This window comes from Triturus cristatus, chromosome 1_2 (assembly GCF_964204655.1).
Source record: "Triturus cristatus chromosome 1_2, aTriCri1.1, whole genome shotgun sequence".
NCBI classification, from domain to species: Eukaryota; Metazoa; Chordata; class Amphibia; order Caudata; family Salamandridae; genus Triturus; species Triturus cristatus.
Genome location: NC_140580.1, coordinates 146163938 through 146180125, shown reverse-complemented (window position 1 = coordinate 146180125; position 16188 = coordinate 146163938). Strand labels below are relative to the sequence as shown.

Genomic DNA, 16188 nt, shown 5'->3' with positions numbered 1-16188 from the left:
GGTATGTCCTCATTTAGCCATAATTTGAGCCAGCAGGTCAGGGGACGTAGAGAAAGCAGATCACATAAATATTGCGTCCCCAGCTCCTCATGGACAACAAGGTTAGACGTACCAATGGGGACACACAGTAGGCGCTTCATGAATTAATTTTCCACGATCTGTAATTGCTCCCCGCCAACATACCCCCAGATTTCGCTGCCATAAGATGCAGTTGCCACGGACTTAGCATTATACAATTTCAGCATGGCGCAAATGGGTTTTTTCCCCAGTTTGGCAGCAAGGTTGAAAATAGATGCATTAACCCTCACCATTTCTCCTTTCTATTTTACAAGATGAGGTTCCCAATTTAATTTTGTATCAAAAAGAACTCCTAGATAGGAGAAAGTTTTAGATAAGGGAATTACTTCTTCACCAATCTTAAATGAGAAGGACCTTTTTGGTTGCTGACCAACTTGTAAAACAAACGATTTTGTATTATTACCAGAAGGTCTCTGTCCGTCATAAACAAATTAAAAACATTTAACAAGGATTGAAGCCCCTTCTCTGTTCTTGAAATTAAAACCGCATCATCTGCATAAAGAAGTATTGGAATTCCACGCCTGCCTACTCTTGGGCAGTGAGCACAAACATCCTGTAACACACCATCTAACTCATTAATATAAAAGTTAAAAAGAAAGGGGGCCAGAATACAGCCCTGCCGGACACCCTTTCCGATGCTAAAGTTATTTGTTACTCTCAGATCTTGGGAGTATCTCACGTTGGCTCTGGTATTACAATGTAAATCAACCAGAAAATCAACCATACCGCTATCTACCCCCTTCGACCTCATGGACTGCCACAGCTTTCCCCTGTTTACACAGTCGAAAGCGGAGGACAAGTCCATAAAGGTGAGATGGATGGTGCCTTTTTGTATTACGGTGTATTTGCTTAATATCAGAAAGAGGTTGAGGCATTGGGTTATTGTCGAGCGGCCTTTACAAAAACCATACTGCGAGGGGGACATAATATTCTTTTCCTCAACCCAATCTGTAAGTCTTTGCAGTACAATTCTTCCTACAATCTTGACCATAGAGTCTATCAGTGAAATGGGTCGGTAACAGTGTGGGCTACCCTTGTCCCCCTTCTTAAAAACCGGGACAATTGTAGAAACACCCCACGATTATGGACATCCTTCTTTCACAGCAGCATTGAAGACAGACTCTAAGATGGGTGCCCAAAAATTAGGTTCAGACTTAAATAAGTCAGGGGGAATCCCATCAGGCCTGGGGGCTTTCCCACCTGTGAGCCCCAAAATGCCCTCAAAATCTTCACCTCTGTTAAAAACAATTTGTTCACCAGTATCAATACAGGCAGAAGTCGTAATGGCATCCACTGTACAACAATATAACTTCTTAAAATGCGCTTCCCAATCCTCCTTGGATATATGGCTTTCTAGGCCGTCTCCCGGCTCCTGGGCCAGGAACGGTTTCCTCACCAAGGCCCAAAATCTAGTACTACTCCGAAGGGTGGCAGGATCTAGAATCTCTGACCACGCCTCTTCCCTAAGGGATTCCTTATGTCTAGCAATAATATTTTTATAGGTCTTTCGACACAACTGAACATCAGCTTTAATCCTAGGTTTTGACGCCAGTGCTGCTCTTAGATTTCTGGCGGCTTTTGAGCAGTCGTGATTAAACCACCTAGGTCCTTTAAGATCCGACTTCTTTACAGGTGCTGATAATAGCTGAGACACCTTATCCGCTAGACATTGGAAAGCATTTAAGACAGTATTTGGGAGTGCACCCTCTTGTGTACAAACCGTGATTTCATCTGCACATGTAACTTTAATTTCATTATACAGCAGATCGGGGGTAACCGTGGACCATCTCAACCGGCATCTGCCGTCTGTGATATTCACCCTACCAGTAGAGGAGTCTTCTCTTTCTTTAGCTATCAATGGGCCCCTCATGAAAACAGTGAGAGGGTTATGGTCACTGAATTCATTAGCTTCAATGGAGAAGGATCCCACAAAAGACTGCATTACTGGTGTTAACAGAACAAAGTCTATAAAGGTTCCCCTCCCATTCCCCTTAAATGTCAAGGTATCAAAGCATTTGGTAGGGGCCATCAAAGCCATCGTAGTTGTTAGGTCCAACTCATTAAGCATGTCATATAAATGTTCCCCCTCAGTTGTATGCTCAAAATGGAAATCCTCACAACGTGAGCAATTAAGTTCTGTAATCATTTTAAAAAGGGGATCTCCACAGGGATACACATTAAAATCCCCCATCACCATAAGGTTGTGAATGCAATCCTTCATAGAGTTACTAATGAAGGTGTTCAGTGTTACTATCTGACTGGAAACAGTACTTAGATTAATAGCATTATAGAAATTGACAAGGCCAGCCCTACAGTTATCCCCTGTTAAAACTAGCCCAATAATACCAGTATGGTTTGTTGTAATTCTCCGCACCTTACAACAAAGTGCTATAGAAATAAACACAACCATTCCCCCTTTGGGTCTGCCCCTAGTGGTCGCTACTTCAGGGACATAATAAGCCTTATACCCTTCCAGAAAATGATTGCAGTCAGTTGACCAGGTTTCTTGCAAACAGATAATTTGGTACTTCTTAATGTACCCAATCCAGTTGCAGTCCACCATTTTTATGCCTAAACCCGCAATATTCCAGGAGATTACGTTATTTGAGTTTGTTACTGCCAAGGTACTCTCCATACATCCCAGGTCCTCTGATCTTCGAGTTACCTGCCCAGCAGATACCTCATGTCAGTCATATGACTCTAATCCCGAGAGAGCATCAAATCTATTATGTGTTGCAATATTGATACCATTCCCACTCTGGCTACCAACATTGTACAAATAAGCTCCATTGGGGGTCAATGGCTGTAAAGATATACATGATCTAAGAGGCCCAGGGGTCGGTGGATTTTTAATCAGGTGGGAGTAAAAGTACCCCAGAGGGCGTATGCCAATGGTATTAGGAGTATGAACCATTGATGCTGCTCTTAGTAAAACCGTGGCAACATGTTGAGGATGCCTGAAGTTAACAATAATACAGTCACCATTTGTTAACTTACTAGATGGTCCAATCCAATTCACCCTTCTTGTTGTTATTATTTGGTCAGCAAATTTAACAGGAAACCCACAATTTTTATTGAGCCAAGAGACCGTTCTATTCTTTAAAGAATCATGAGTTTCCTCATGGGCCTGATATGCATGGACTCAATGGGAGGGACATTTGTAAGTACAGCCACATAAGGTGCACAGTCGGGTGGAAGATTGACATGGCGAGTTTTCTTTACATAACTGTGGACTGACATGCCCTCATGAACTCCCGTAGCCCTTATGTTCTGCATAATTGGTGGGTTGGGATCAAATGGGGCGGGCTTAACAGCCGTTGTATACTGCCTAGTATTTTTTAAATTAACTCTGCCTGTTCCCAGACCCTCAAAAGTTGGTTTATTATCCTCTACATTTGAGTTTCCTGGTGCTAAAGCCAAATGCGATGTTAGCAGCCCACCTAGTCTTTCCACTTCCAGAGCCATTATGTCTAATTTAGATAACAGGGGTTGCATCAGCTCAGTGATTTTTGCCTCTATTTTTTCTTCCAAAGAATGAATTAGAAGAGCAAAAGGTTCCAAATCTATATTAATACTGGTGCCACCCATACCACTACCATCCTCTGGGTCCTTTCGAGCTACCACACTACTTGGGGCTAGATTGCTCTTTCCTGCTTTAGGTTTACAATTCTTCCCCCACGTTTAAATTGTACCTTCCTGCACAATCTTACTGGCCTAAGGGGGGGTGATAGGGGTGGTGTCTCTTCTTCTGACGAATCAGGTACTGTTTCTGGTTGGTCTTCAGTCTGATCTGCATGTACCTGCGCCACAGTAATTGCGATAACCCCATTACCCCCTTCCTGTCTATCTGTAGCCGCTAGATCCACCAGAGGGGGAGGCAACTCTGCTGATAAGACAGAATCATTACCTCGCCCTAGAGACGCTCTGCGGGTATTATTAATTTGATTAACCTTTTGTACAAGATAATTTTCCATGGAACCTGCCCCAATTACGGGTTTATTAGCCTTAACATTAGCCGGTTACCGGCGCATAAAGAACAAGCTACTAACTTCTAGTGACAAACAAATTAAAACTCACACTTTAGTGAGTAAAACAAGTCCAAAAGGTCAGAGTACAGGGTCCATGGCCCAGCCCAGCCTCTTCTGGCCTCTTCTGGCCCTCCCTTTGCCCGGGCTTAGCCCGGCTTGCTCCCGCGCGGGCAGTCAAGTATGATTTATGCCCCTCCTGGCGCTCCTTTGCCTTTGCCGTAGGCGGCTTCCAGCTGGGACTCGTAGTCCCCACAACCCTGGCTCCCCTCCGCACTGCGGCCGCACAGGTGGCAGGAAATACGGCGGCGGGAGAGAAGCGGGAAGAGTCGCAGATCTGCCCCGTCAGCAGGAGTAAGCAGGTGCAGGCGCTGGTGCTGGTACGAGAACCACAGGTGCGCTGGTGGCTGCCAAAGAACTCAATTGCCCACAATGCCACATCAATCCTCGAAATTCTGGCAAACTGACCCAGCTAAAGCCAAAACCTCTGCTGAATCTCAACTCTTTCCCAAAAGTTTATGTGCTCGCAATATGTTTTTTTACAAAGGCAGCCCCTGATTTTTAAGAACAATAAGGTCCGAAAAACAGAGCAGGATAAGGGAGTAACTGGAAGCAGCAGGTTACCGGCAAAGGCCAGCTAATATTGCAGATATTTATTAGCTTAGCAAGTCAGAGAGAAGATTTTAATAAGCTTCAATCCGTCGGATATTGTGCTGCCTTACGGACCACGCCGTCCTCCTTCAGCTGCCTTCCCCTCCTCACCTGCAGCCAAAGCTCGTTCCCAAGTAGTCGGACCAACTGGAGCTCCCCGTCCCCACTGCCCCTGGGACCACTGCTGGGCACTCCTAGGATGGGCCACAGGAAGGATGGCGTCTCCTCAGCGGGTCCTCCGAAGGAAGCGTCGCACTGCGCCACACAATGCGCTCGCCTCCTCTGCTCTGTCTGTACTTCTTCTGGGTATGCTCGCACCCACCCCGAATGCCACTTGGGACACTGCCAGTCACCGCAAGGAGGGGCCACAGGAAGGATGATGTTCCCCCGGTGGGGCTGTTTTTAGGGGACTGCTGTGTGGCGCGTTGCCAAGTGTGGGCCGCTTCAGCCCGGCCACCACTCTCCCCGGGCGTACTCACACCCACCTTTGATCACGCAGCCGGAGGTCCAGGGGCTCACCCGCACATCCGGGATAAATGCGGGGATGCGTGACCCGATTCCTGATGCCCGCAGGTCTCTACACCTCCAGTCAGGCAGCAGGCCGCAACCACGGCCTCTCGTGAGCCGGCAAGACCGGGGCAAGACCACCACGCTCAGCGTCCGTATATCTCGGCTCCCGATCAGAGCCACAGTCTTCGCTGTGTCACCCGGTCCACAGCCGCCGTCTCGGCTCACAGTTCGTCTTTGGGGTGCGGGCCAGATTCAGCGGGGCTACGCACGTCTTTAGAGCCGCCGCAAGGGCCAGATCAGTGTGTTGGATCGACTAAGCGCTGGAGCTGGAGCCCTACGAAGAAGCGGCCATTTCCCTATATAAGCTATTAATTTATAGCTTCTTTAAAACGTTTTTGGGTAAGCATTCCTTTTGAGAATCGACTTCAGTCTTCAATCAAATATGACTTTAAGCAAATCAAAGGGCTTCCTACTATTGATATACCTCTATAACAAATGTAATAATTAAAGGTTTGCCAAATATTTTAAAAGAGTAGCAGTGAATGCCTGAATTCCCCTGGAGATTGTTTTTTATCTTGACTATGACTCTCCCTAACAGAAATTAACTGTGATGTTGACCATGTTAGCAGCCATTTCCATTCTGCAGAAAATCTCACGCTCTCAAAACTGATATCACCGTTGTGATGTTGCACTAATAAAGGCAAGTGGGAGCAATTATTCAAAGTAATCCCTCGCCACCTGGACTCATGGACTGGCTTTACACGTGTTGTGATCTTTGAGCATTTCCAACATTTGCCTGGAGACTTGCTGTAAGAAGTACCACTGGTAAGGGAGAACAGGTGTGCCTCCCACCTTTTGCCTTGGGTGTCTGTGAACCACAGACATCCTGTGCCTCAGCTTCACCCCATAAAATCTATACAGACCCTAATGATTCTGTAACCCACTGCTTTCAGGGCTGATATGAATGTTAATGATGCGCATGAGGAGTACCATTATCGTTCATACCCCGCCCATCTACATAAGTAGAAACATGCCTGCATGTAGAAAACGCCATTTTACTCTGGTTTCTTGCAGTTTGGCTGTACCTTTTGTTAGTGCTGTAAGGCAGTGTTAATTTGCCTAATATAAGTGCTGGCCCTGGGAAAAAGTCCTTTGCTGCTACCTGCTACGTCCCATAATGAGATAATGCCTTTGGTTTTTCTGGATAAAGTGTTTCTACCAGTAGTTAAGAGCACACTTTCTCCCAAAGTTCTATTGTTTCATAATACACAATCATTAAAGTGTCTGCTTCAGAATTCATAACATGTTTATTTTTGTGACAAAATGGACTTGTTTGGGTGGCTGAATGATATCTGCATGTCCACCTGTCACTGAATCATGCGTCTTAGATCTCTTACATCAGTGTCTAAATCTCTTGTTTGTTTTGCAGAAAAAAGAAAAATGAACAGGAGCAGAACACTGACCCCTCCGCTCAGACCCAATTTCGAATCGTTGCACAAACCTATATGTATCAGATGAACTATGCGAAAGTTGGCAAATGCATTATTATCAACAACAAGAACTTCCACGAAAGTACAGGTACTGCTCTTAGTATCCGCTTTGCATTCTATCTTTGCAACATTTTGGGGACTATTCGCAAACTAAATTTTGTAGCATGTTGGTAGTTCTATACTTGTACTACTAACATTCTGCTAAATGCTATTCACAAACCTACGTGCGGATCTCTCTGCCTTCCCTTCTCCTATCTTTTCTGTGTGGAAATCTCCATCCCGATTCCAGAGATCTCCCCACACGTATGCCTATGGTTTAGTAGTAAATGTGGGAGGTACAGGGGGATTGGCTGGAAAATAGGTAATACTTACTACTAGAGGAGGGATTAACGGAGGAGTAACGGAGGGTTATGGGAGGGATAGGGAAGGGTGTGGGGGGACATGCACCCACCCACAGAAGAGAAAGGCCATTCCCATTCAAAAACTGGCCTTTTATAGTTACTGCAGCCAAAAAGGCCCCAAACAGTCGTAAAGAACTGAAACACTCTCCAGTAGAAAATAATGGCGGCAGGTACTTAAAATAAAACCCCACAGTAACTAATGTTAAAATAAATTACATTATTTAAACTATTTAAAAATATAAATACACTATATTTAATGTTAGATAATTGTGTAGAACTAAAACATAATTTTTTATTATATTTTACAATATTTTATTAACCTTTCCTATTTGATAATCAATATAACACTATTTGTTAAACATAATTAAATTACTTTTAATTCTATATATCACTTTCAATATATTTTAACACATATTAAAAAGTATTTGTTTTACTTCAAGTGGGAATTGTTTGATCTAAATTTCAGAAATATATTGCTTTCATTTAATTGATTCAAAATATTATAATTGTTAATTTAAAATTATTAATGTGGTAGCATTTTCATATTGTTCTACATTTAAAATAAATATCTGAAATTGTCATTAAAATTTAACATAAGAATATTTTTTAACTTAAACTGTTATTCATTTACCTATATTTTACCATGGGGAAATCTCTGCCCTGATTGTGGAGGTCACTACCAATTGAACTGAGCATTAAATATTGTTGTAAAGTCACTACTAATAGTACCTTTGTAGTCATACTTGATGTTCTTACTGATCCCAAACCCTATTTCAGGTGGTGGGGACATGCAAGTCTACACTTTTGAGTAAATTTACACTTGTAAAAGGAGAATAGCCAAAAGTAGTAAAGCTACTCAAAAATGTAAGAGTAAATTTACTTGTAGTTAATCTATGCATTTAGATTGGGCTTTTGTATTGGCTTCATTGTTTGTAGATATAAGCCCAATCATACTCCCATTTTCTTGAGCTTCGCTAGCGTGCAAGATCGTCCAATGCTAAATCTTCTTTCAGATGGTCTTACAATCAGGTGATATTGGAGGGTGTTTTTAAAGTTGCTCAGCTTGAGGTACTGAAGATGTTTTATCATATATCAATATGTGGGTAGGTATGTGCGCTGCTCAATCTTTTCTGATCTCATCTTGGATTATAAAGGTGTAACTGTGACCATATAGATCCAACACCATGACTGTGCCATCCTCCCCTTCCCCCAGACCACGGTGCACCTAAGGGCCATGGCATGTGCCTGAGAGGATAGTGGTTTGCAGTCCATTCCATAATGTAGGTTAACTTGACTCAACAGAATTAGGGTTCAAATGTTTCGGCTCCAGTTAAACAGTTATATGGTTAGTTGACAAGAGATCACAAGTGATACAGAGACACGCTCCCTGGTGAACACCCAAACATCCGCAAACAAGAGATTCATACGACATAGCAATACAGCAGGTGTTTATCTGTGTTGTAGCTTATACATACCTGTTCTGTGTACCGTATGGCGACTAATGGCATCAGCCGGAAACTTAAGATTGGATTGGAATGTTTGTACACTGAATGGAAACAAAACAAAAAACATAAATGGCAATAAAGATCTACTTGGCAAAAAAAATAAAGGTATCACTGTGAATTGGAGCCCTTTAACGGCTAAGCTACGTGGATTTTACACACAGAGATATGTGTTTAAAAGCATTCAGTGGAAACGGGTGGCTCGTTGTCGAGCACTTCCCCAAAATAACAATATAGTCTGTAAGATATCAAGCACTATATATAGACTCAAACTCAAACCATGTGCAATGGTGCTGCTTTAAACGCAACTTTGTTAGCCATTAATCAGAATGAGGTTGGCCCACTTTGGAGATCTTCATTGTGCCATACTGCAGTATGGAGTTCAATGGGTGGCTAATACCAAACAGTTTCAATAAGATGGCATGCTAGAAATGGGAAATGTAGCTCGTAGTGTGCTCTAGATGATATATTTTACACATGGAATCCTACTTCTCCTTCCCTGCTGCCATTTACCAAGAGACACTGTTATCTGTATGCATGTCCTCACCTAGGATGCCTCTTCTTTAATGCCAATGCAAGCAAACCCTCAGAAGAATGACAGACTATGTAGTCAATTTAGTTATGCATGTGGCTTTGTAAAGATTGTCCACAACATTGTGTTCGAGACTCACTAACTCATTTTGTCTTCAGTTAAGCGTGACGTGGTTGATAATTTTGAACAATAATGAAGTTGGTGACTTTTCTCAATTGTATGTTGATAAGTGAAGACATGGGACAGTGATATCTACTCTAAGTTGAGGTAAAAAGATTCTGAGAGTCTCTGTGATATGTACAAAAAACTCAGCTGCTCCAGTGTTCTTCAGCAAGAGATTTTGCTTCACTTTCTCAGATGCAATAACTTTTTAAAGTGCTGCAAGGAAAATAAAGTTCTATCCTCTACACCAGGTCACAAACCATTCCATGACATCATTACATGAAACCCTGTCACAGATGACTACCCTCAGAGAGCCTACCACAGTAACCCCCTTTCTTTAATGTATTAAGCTAAACAAGAAAGAAAGAAAACTACAAACAATCAAAAATGAGTTGACAGTGAAAGACATAAGTCAAAACATAAACATTCACAGAAACGTGCTGAGCTCTCTCTCTCTCTCTCTCTCTCTCTCTCTCTCTCTCTCTCTCTCATTGTTAATTCTTCCACTGTTTCACAGTGGGCACATCATCCACATGGTGGCCACCATTCGCTGCTCTTACTGAACCACTCGCTGTTCCCAACTGTGTGCCATCACATAGTCCTACATCATGTTCTACAGCAAATATCCCTCACCGTGGTCAATAAAACATTGACTGCATTCTCACTTTTTCATACAAAGCCACTCTCGAAAGAGTGTGTTAACCACATTAACACCATTGCAAAAATTCTCATTGCAAACTCTGTTCATAGAAATTTGCTGCAGAAGCCATTTGTTTCACCAGTTTAAGTTCATTATAGTCCATTTCCTACGTGTTCTTATCACTCATGTAAGTCTTGCAGCAAATGGGCCGGACTTTGAACTTCACACTATTCCACCTAAGCTTATCGCTTTGGAATTAACCTTTTGTAGTGCCCTTCCTATTTTCAAGAGAATGAACCCCTTTTCAACAGTCACACTATTTTGCATTCTACTTTGCACTATTAGAACCTGCTAAAACACAACTTGCCCAGCCTGATGGTTTGAGAACCCCCAACTTTCAGGCAGTTCATACATTGGTCTAATACAATAAAATCCTACCTTCTCCCGCACTTACCAGGTAACAAGGGCATTATAATATCACTATTTTGCTCACTTTCTTGCAAACCATGCAAGCAATCATCGCTCAAGGGTAAATCCATCATGATTATTAATATGCTTTGAAGACCTGTGCATCTGTTTGCCTATTTGTCTTCCCTGTGGATGCTGCACGATGTATTACATGGTTCTAAATGAGGTCTTGTATAAAAGGAAAGGAATATAGCTTCTCGGTGTCTGCAAGTTTGCTGTTGTCCTGAGCCATTGAGCAGACAAAGTGCTATATCATATTCCATACATGGCCGGCCATGATATTACTGCTCCTGCGCTTGCAATGAGAGCACATCCCCAAACCCCAGAGACTACACCAACAAGCCCAGACAACTAAATGGGTTTTCAGTGATCCCAGTAGGCAATGCAGACCACATGAGCAATTTTCTGCAGGAACAGAGTGAACTATGTATTTAAGCTATCGAGATTCTATCTGAATTTGCATTGTCGCCAGTGAGACGGCCAATCTCCCGGATACCCCATAGAGACTCCACCCATTGCCAAAGGTTAATCGGACACCTCAAGCAAATGCAAATTCAAACTACTCAGGTTTTAGTAGCATTTTACGGGTAGTTAATCAGATTTATTAGTCCAACATCCTGGACAAGATTCTGAAGGTTTACAATTGTGCTGACTGATTCATAGAATCTAAATTCTCCTCTAGTGAGCCAACTGTTTTTTGTACTGCAGTAGACACTTTAGCCTTTGGCAACCCTGGCTTGCCTGTTTAAAATCTGCTACAACCAGTTGCTCCTGCCGCACCTCTTGATCCATTGCTGCTGTATCCTCAAGTCCTGCAGATTGTGTCTGGGCAAGATTCTGTGGCTAAATGTCAAACCTGTCTGCACATTACAAATATTCGTTTAAAATATTGGGGCTTGCAAGTCTGCATCAGATCCAAAAAAAAGCTGGAAACTTAATATGGTACCCGTAGGAAGTTCTCATTTTCTCCATGGTCACCCCAGATTTTTTGAATTTTTCTGGACATGCATTTTTGCTATGATTAGGACCCTGTCCTCTGCTAGACTGCCAATCACTACCACAGTGCATATGTTTGGGCCATACCATGGTATTGGTCAAATTCATTTTGCCCAATTGGTCTATATAAATGTACATAAGACCATTGTAGATGGCACAGAAAAGGCACCATTGGCCTGGAAGTTGAATATCATATGTGTGCTACATTGTGCACTTAAATCACTCACATATATGAGAAATATATATGTGTGCCAACTGCAGCACAGTGCTCTGTGGAGGCTGCAATTTAAATGCACTGCAGTGACACAAGGGAAGAATTGATGCCTTTGCTATGTAGGAAAAAACTACTGCTTTCAGGCCGTCCGCCGTCGGGGAGTGGGACCGCCCGCCTTCAAGGCGGCAGTCCCACTGTGGCGGTCGCACCCACTATATTTAACATTGCGGCGGATGCTGCTAGGTGTAGCACCTGCCGCAATGTTAAAGATGGACAGTTTACAATTACCTGCACTACGTAGAAAGCACCACGCGGTTCCTGACACATGGTCCAGGGAAATGTGGGGGGGGGGCGGTTCCCCCCAAGTGCTTCAAGAAAGTGCCCATGCACAGGGGGGGCTCCCAACGGGCCCCCGAAGTCAATCTCTGCCAACATTTGAATGGCGGAGAAACCGCCATTCAAAGGCTGGCTAGAAGTAACATCGTAATTTCGCGGACGTTGCCTGTTAGCCACCACCACCATTCTACAGATACATGGTGGGTCCGCAAGGCAATCGTATCTATTGCCCGTGGCAGACCCGTGGCAGCCAGACTTCTCGTCCACCATGCACACCACCCGTCATCGTAATCTGGCGGGCAGAAAAGTGCTTGCGATGGCAGTGAATCCAGTCACTGCAACAGTAGGGAATGTGTTGGAAAGCAGAGGAGTAAAAATGACTATTCCCACTCCAGTGAGTGCAACAGTAGGGAAAGTGCCGGATAGCGGAGATGTAAAAACTACTATTCCCACTCCAGTGAGTGCAACATTAGGGAAAGTGTTGGATAGCGGAGAGACAATATTTAAAAAATGAAAAATAAAATATATTTTATATATATATATTATATATAAACAGAAAACATATTATAATATTAATTACATATAACAAAAACCTACAAATATTATATAAAATAAAACAATAAAAAAGTTTTTTTTACTGAATTGTTGTAAACTAGACAATATTAATCAATAAATAAATGTATTTCTTTTATTTCCTTCCCTATAACACCACACCAAAAACAAAATACTTCAACATTTAAATTAAGTATACTTCCATAATTAACATAATTAATTAACAAAATATTAATAAAAAACGAATAAACATTAATTGACTACACACACTTTAATTCTATAATATCCACATCACACACCTAAATTAAACTATAAAATAGTAAAGCACAATTAAAACTTAGATGTAAATTAAAAACTTACTATTAACAACTAATATCAAAGTAATTCAAATGTATTTCCTACCCACCCTTTACCCCTTTAAAAGTAAAAACAACACACACAAAAATTTACAATTACCCACAATAAATATCAAATATTTAACATTAATTAACAACTATGGGCCCCATTACGATGGCGGGCGGACTTTCTCCGCCCACCGCCGTAACGGAAAATGGGACTGACTGCCAGAGGTGCAGCAGTCCCACGAGGCCAATTAGAATGCGCCCGCCACACTGGCGGGAGCATTCTGGCCTTTAACATTGCGGACTGTGCTGCTGGGTGCAGCTCCGTCCGCAATGTTAAAAGTGCATGGTTTGCATTGCTATGCACAACATGACAGACACCGTGCGGTGCCTGCCACCTTGGGTATGGCAATGTAGTGGGGTACTATAGGTACCCCTCAAGTGCAACCCCCCACTCCCCCTGGGGGCCCCTAATGGGCCCCCAAAGCAATTTCCACCGGCCTTTCCATGGCAGCATCACCGCCGTGGAAAGGCCTTTAAATTTGCGCATCATAATATGGCCGAACAGGCACCGCCACCATATTATGCCCCAGGTCCGCACGACAGGCAATCGTAACAATTGCCTGTCGGCGGAAAAAAGGCGGACTGTCTTTCCGTCCGCCGCGGTACCCCCACCATACTAATATGGTGGGGGGTAAATCAGGTACAGATTGCAGGCGGATCGCCACCGCCGGCCCGGCGATCCGCCTGTCATCATAATAGGCCCCTATATATTAATTAAATACAAATTACTTCCCACCCTTTACTCCTATAAACACCACAACACACACCTAAAATGAATTACACAATTACCATAATTAAGTACCAATTAATTAAAATTAATTAACAACCAATTATTATTCATAAATTAAAAATAAATGACTTCCCACCCTTTACACCTATAAACGCCACAACACACACCTAAAATTATTACACAATTACCATAAATAATTACCAATGAATCAATTAAAATTAATTAGCAACCATTCATTAATTAATAAATTATTTTACACATTTAAAACTATAAAATCTCAATTAAACAAATATTAATAAATAAAAAATAATCAATTAATTTGATATAATTAAATTACTTCCCACTCTATTCCCCTATAAACCCACAACGGACCTAAAACGCAAAAATAATTAATAACTACTAAAAATGTAACCGATATATTAAAATACAAACAATTTTTATACAACAAAAAAATACATCACATACATATAAAATATATGCTAAAATACATAACAAATCATACATCACATACATATAAAATATATACTAAAATACATTATATGAATAAAAAAAGATATTTTTAACTATATTTTTGCAAACGATATTTAACACTTTGATATTTTTAAAATTGATATTACTAACCTTAAGTTGATATTCTTGACCACAATCTTCTTGCTGTCGATATTTCTGAGCCACAATATTTTTTTACTCGATATTTGTGCAACTCGATATTTTTTATTTAATATTCTGTCTCTGCACCCCTTAGTGTACCTACCTCATTCTCTCTATCGTTACTCACTTTAGCTCACCTCTGCCTATAACACCTCTTTCAATGCATCGTTCCCCTCCACTTATGTCTACTTGTCCATCACCTTACTTTTCTTTCTGCCACAGGTGCAGTATACAGGAGATGTGTATTCTGTCAATATTCGCAGAACCTGTGTGAGTGGGTTTCTTTCGTGTGTCCTTTCAAGGCTGTTTTCTAAGCTCAGCCTTTGTGTAGGTGATGTTCCTCATAGCAGGGTTGTCTCCAGGTTGGAGTCCCAAAAACAAAGCACAAAGAGGTGTGAGTATTCTGCACTTGGCTATCAATAGCCACACTTAAAAGTGACCAGGAAGTGAAATAAACCGCTGGTCTCCCCTAAATGACTGTTCACACTCTGAAGAACAGAGACTGCAGTCTGCCCTTTATCACAACCATATACCAATTGACAGTGCTCAGGAAGACTAATAAGCAACTCCTTGCAGAAAAAGCATCTCATAAAATTTCTAAAGGGTGCACTGTCTCCTCTTTCCCCACTTTTCTTCTCCCTCCAGCTTTGAAAATATCAGCAATACACTCCCAGTCACTGAGAAAACAACCTCACCTCCATTTTGGGCACATGAATATTCTATGGACTTCCAAAATGGAACCCACACTGGTTCATTCAACTGCGCCACATATGCCCCATACAGACCATACACATACATGTATGCAAACATGCACTGGGTTGTTAGCACTAGGTACTGGGTTAGCATGTTGCAGCTGAACGTTACACAAGTTGGCTAAAGAGGCCCCGACTCTTGTGGCACAGATGAAATGGTCTGGTCTCAAGTAAAGATCCTCAAACCATGGTACGCGGCCATCGCCGCTCTACATGCTAACCCTGTGACATGCATGGTTGTTCACTTTTAAACGAATGAGGACACGTTTGGTATGCCCTTCTAGGTTCAGGACAAGTCCAGGACCTTACTGATATCAAAGGACAGGCTTAGGCCTTCGAGCACATGCAAAATTAGAATAAAGTGGGGCCAAAAGTAAAAAACCAGGCTGCTAGATACCTGCAGTTGTTCGCTCTCTACACCATGCATGGGAAATTCTCATCCCAATACTGTCTAGCATGCATGTCCCTAAACATATACCACTATCTTACCTCTGTACCTTTTTAGCTGTTTCTGCCCTGCCAATCTCTAACCCAACTCTCTTCCTGCCTTATCTGTTTGTATACATTGACTTTCTCACTTCATTTGCTTCTCCTTCTCCCTATGTTTATTTCTATTTACCTCACTCTAAAACCGTACTCAAGGAAGGAATATAGTGTATTTATGGCTGAGATTTGCTGTGATTTTCCAGATGTTTTTTGTGATAAACTAAGGTTTTTGTCAAAAACAATCTAGTTTTGTCACACACAAAAATTGTCTTTAAGGAAGGTGCTTGCACTGTAGCTTGTCAGGTGCGTGGAGTTCGAATTGTTGGAAAGCAAGCTATGCTTGATGAGCTTCAGAGGTTGAGGAATTATTGAGGAGGTATAGGCTACAGATTGGGTCACTGCTGCAGTTTTCCCTCGTAAGGCTTCAGGAGAAGTAGGGTTCTGCATTGACCGAAAATGGTTAAATAGATGTATAGTAGTAAACAGATACCCTGTAGGCAACATTTGTGAGATTACCCAAATTAAAGATGTCAAAATCTTTTCCACTTTAGATCTCCTGTCTACCTACCACCAAATTAAGTTCATGACTAATCTATGGATTTACCTGG

At 42.1% G+C, this 16188-nt stretch overlaps 1 protein-coding gene across 10 annotated transcripts in view; it reads left to right on the top strand.

Moving 5' to 3' along the window:
• Positions 1 to 16188, top strand: part of LOC146866977 (caspase-7-like) — a 400007-nt gene that overhangs the window by 263871 nt on the left and 119948 nt on the right. For all 10 annotated transcript variants that reach the window (XM_085603337.1, XM_085603340.1, XM_085603338.1 and 7 more), the window contains one exon: positions 6694 to 6842. In XM_085603337.1, coding sequence (XP_085459463.1) covers positions 6694 to 6842 — 149 coding nt within the window. The remainder of the gene's footprint in view (positions 1 to 6693; positions 6843 to 16188) is intronic.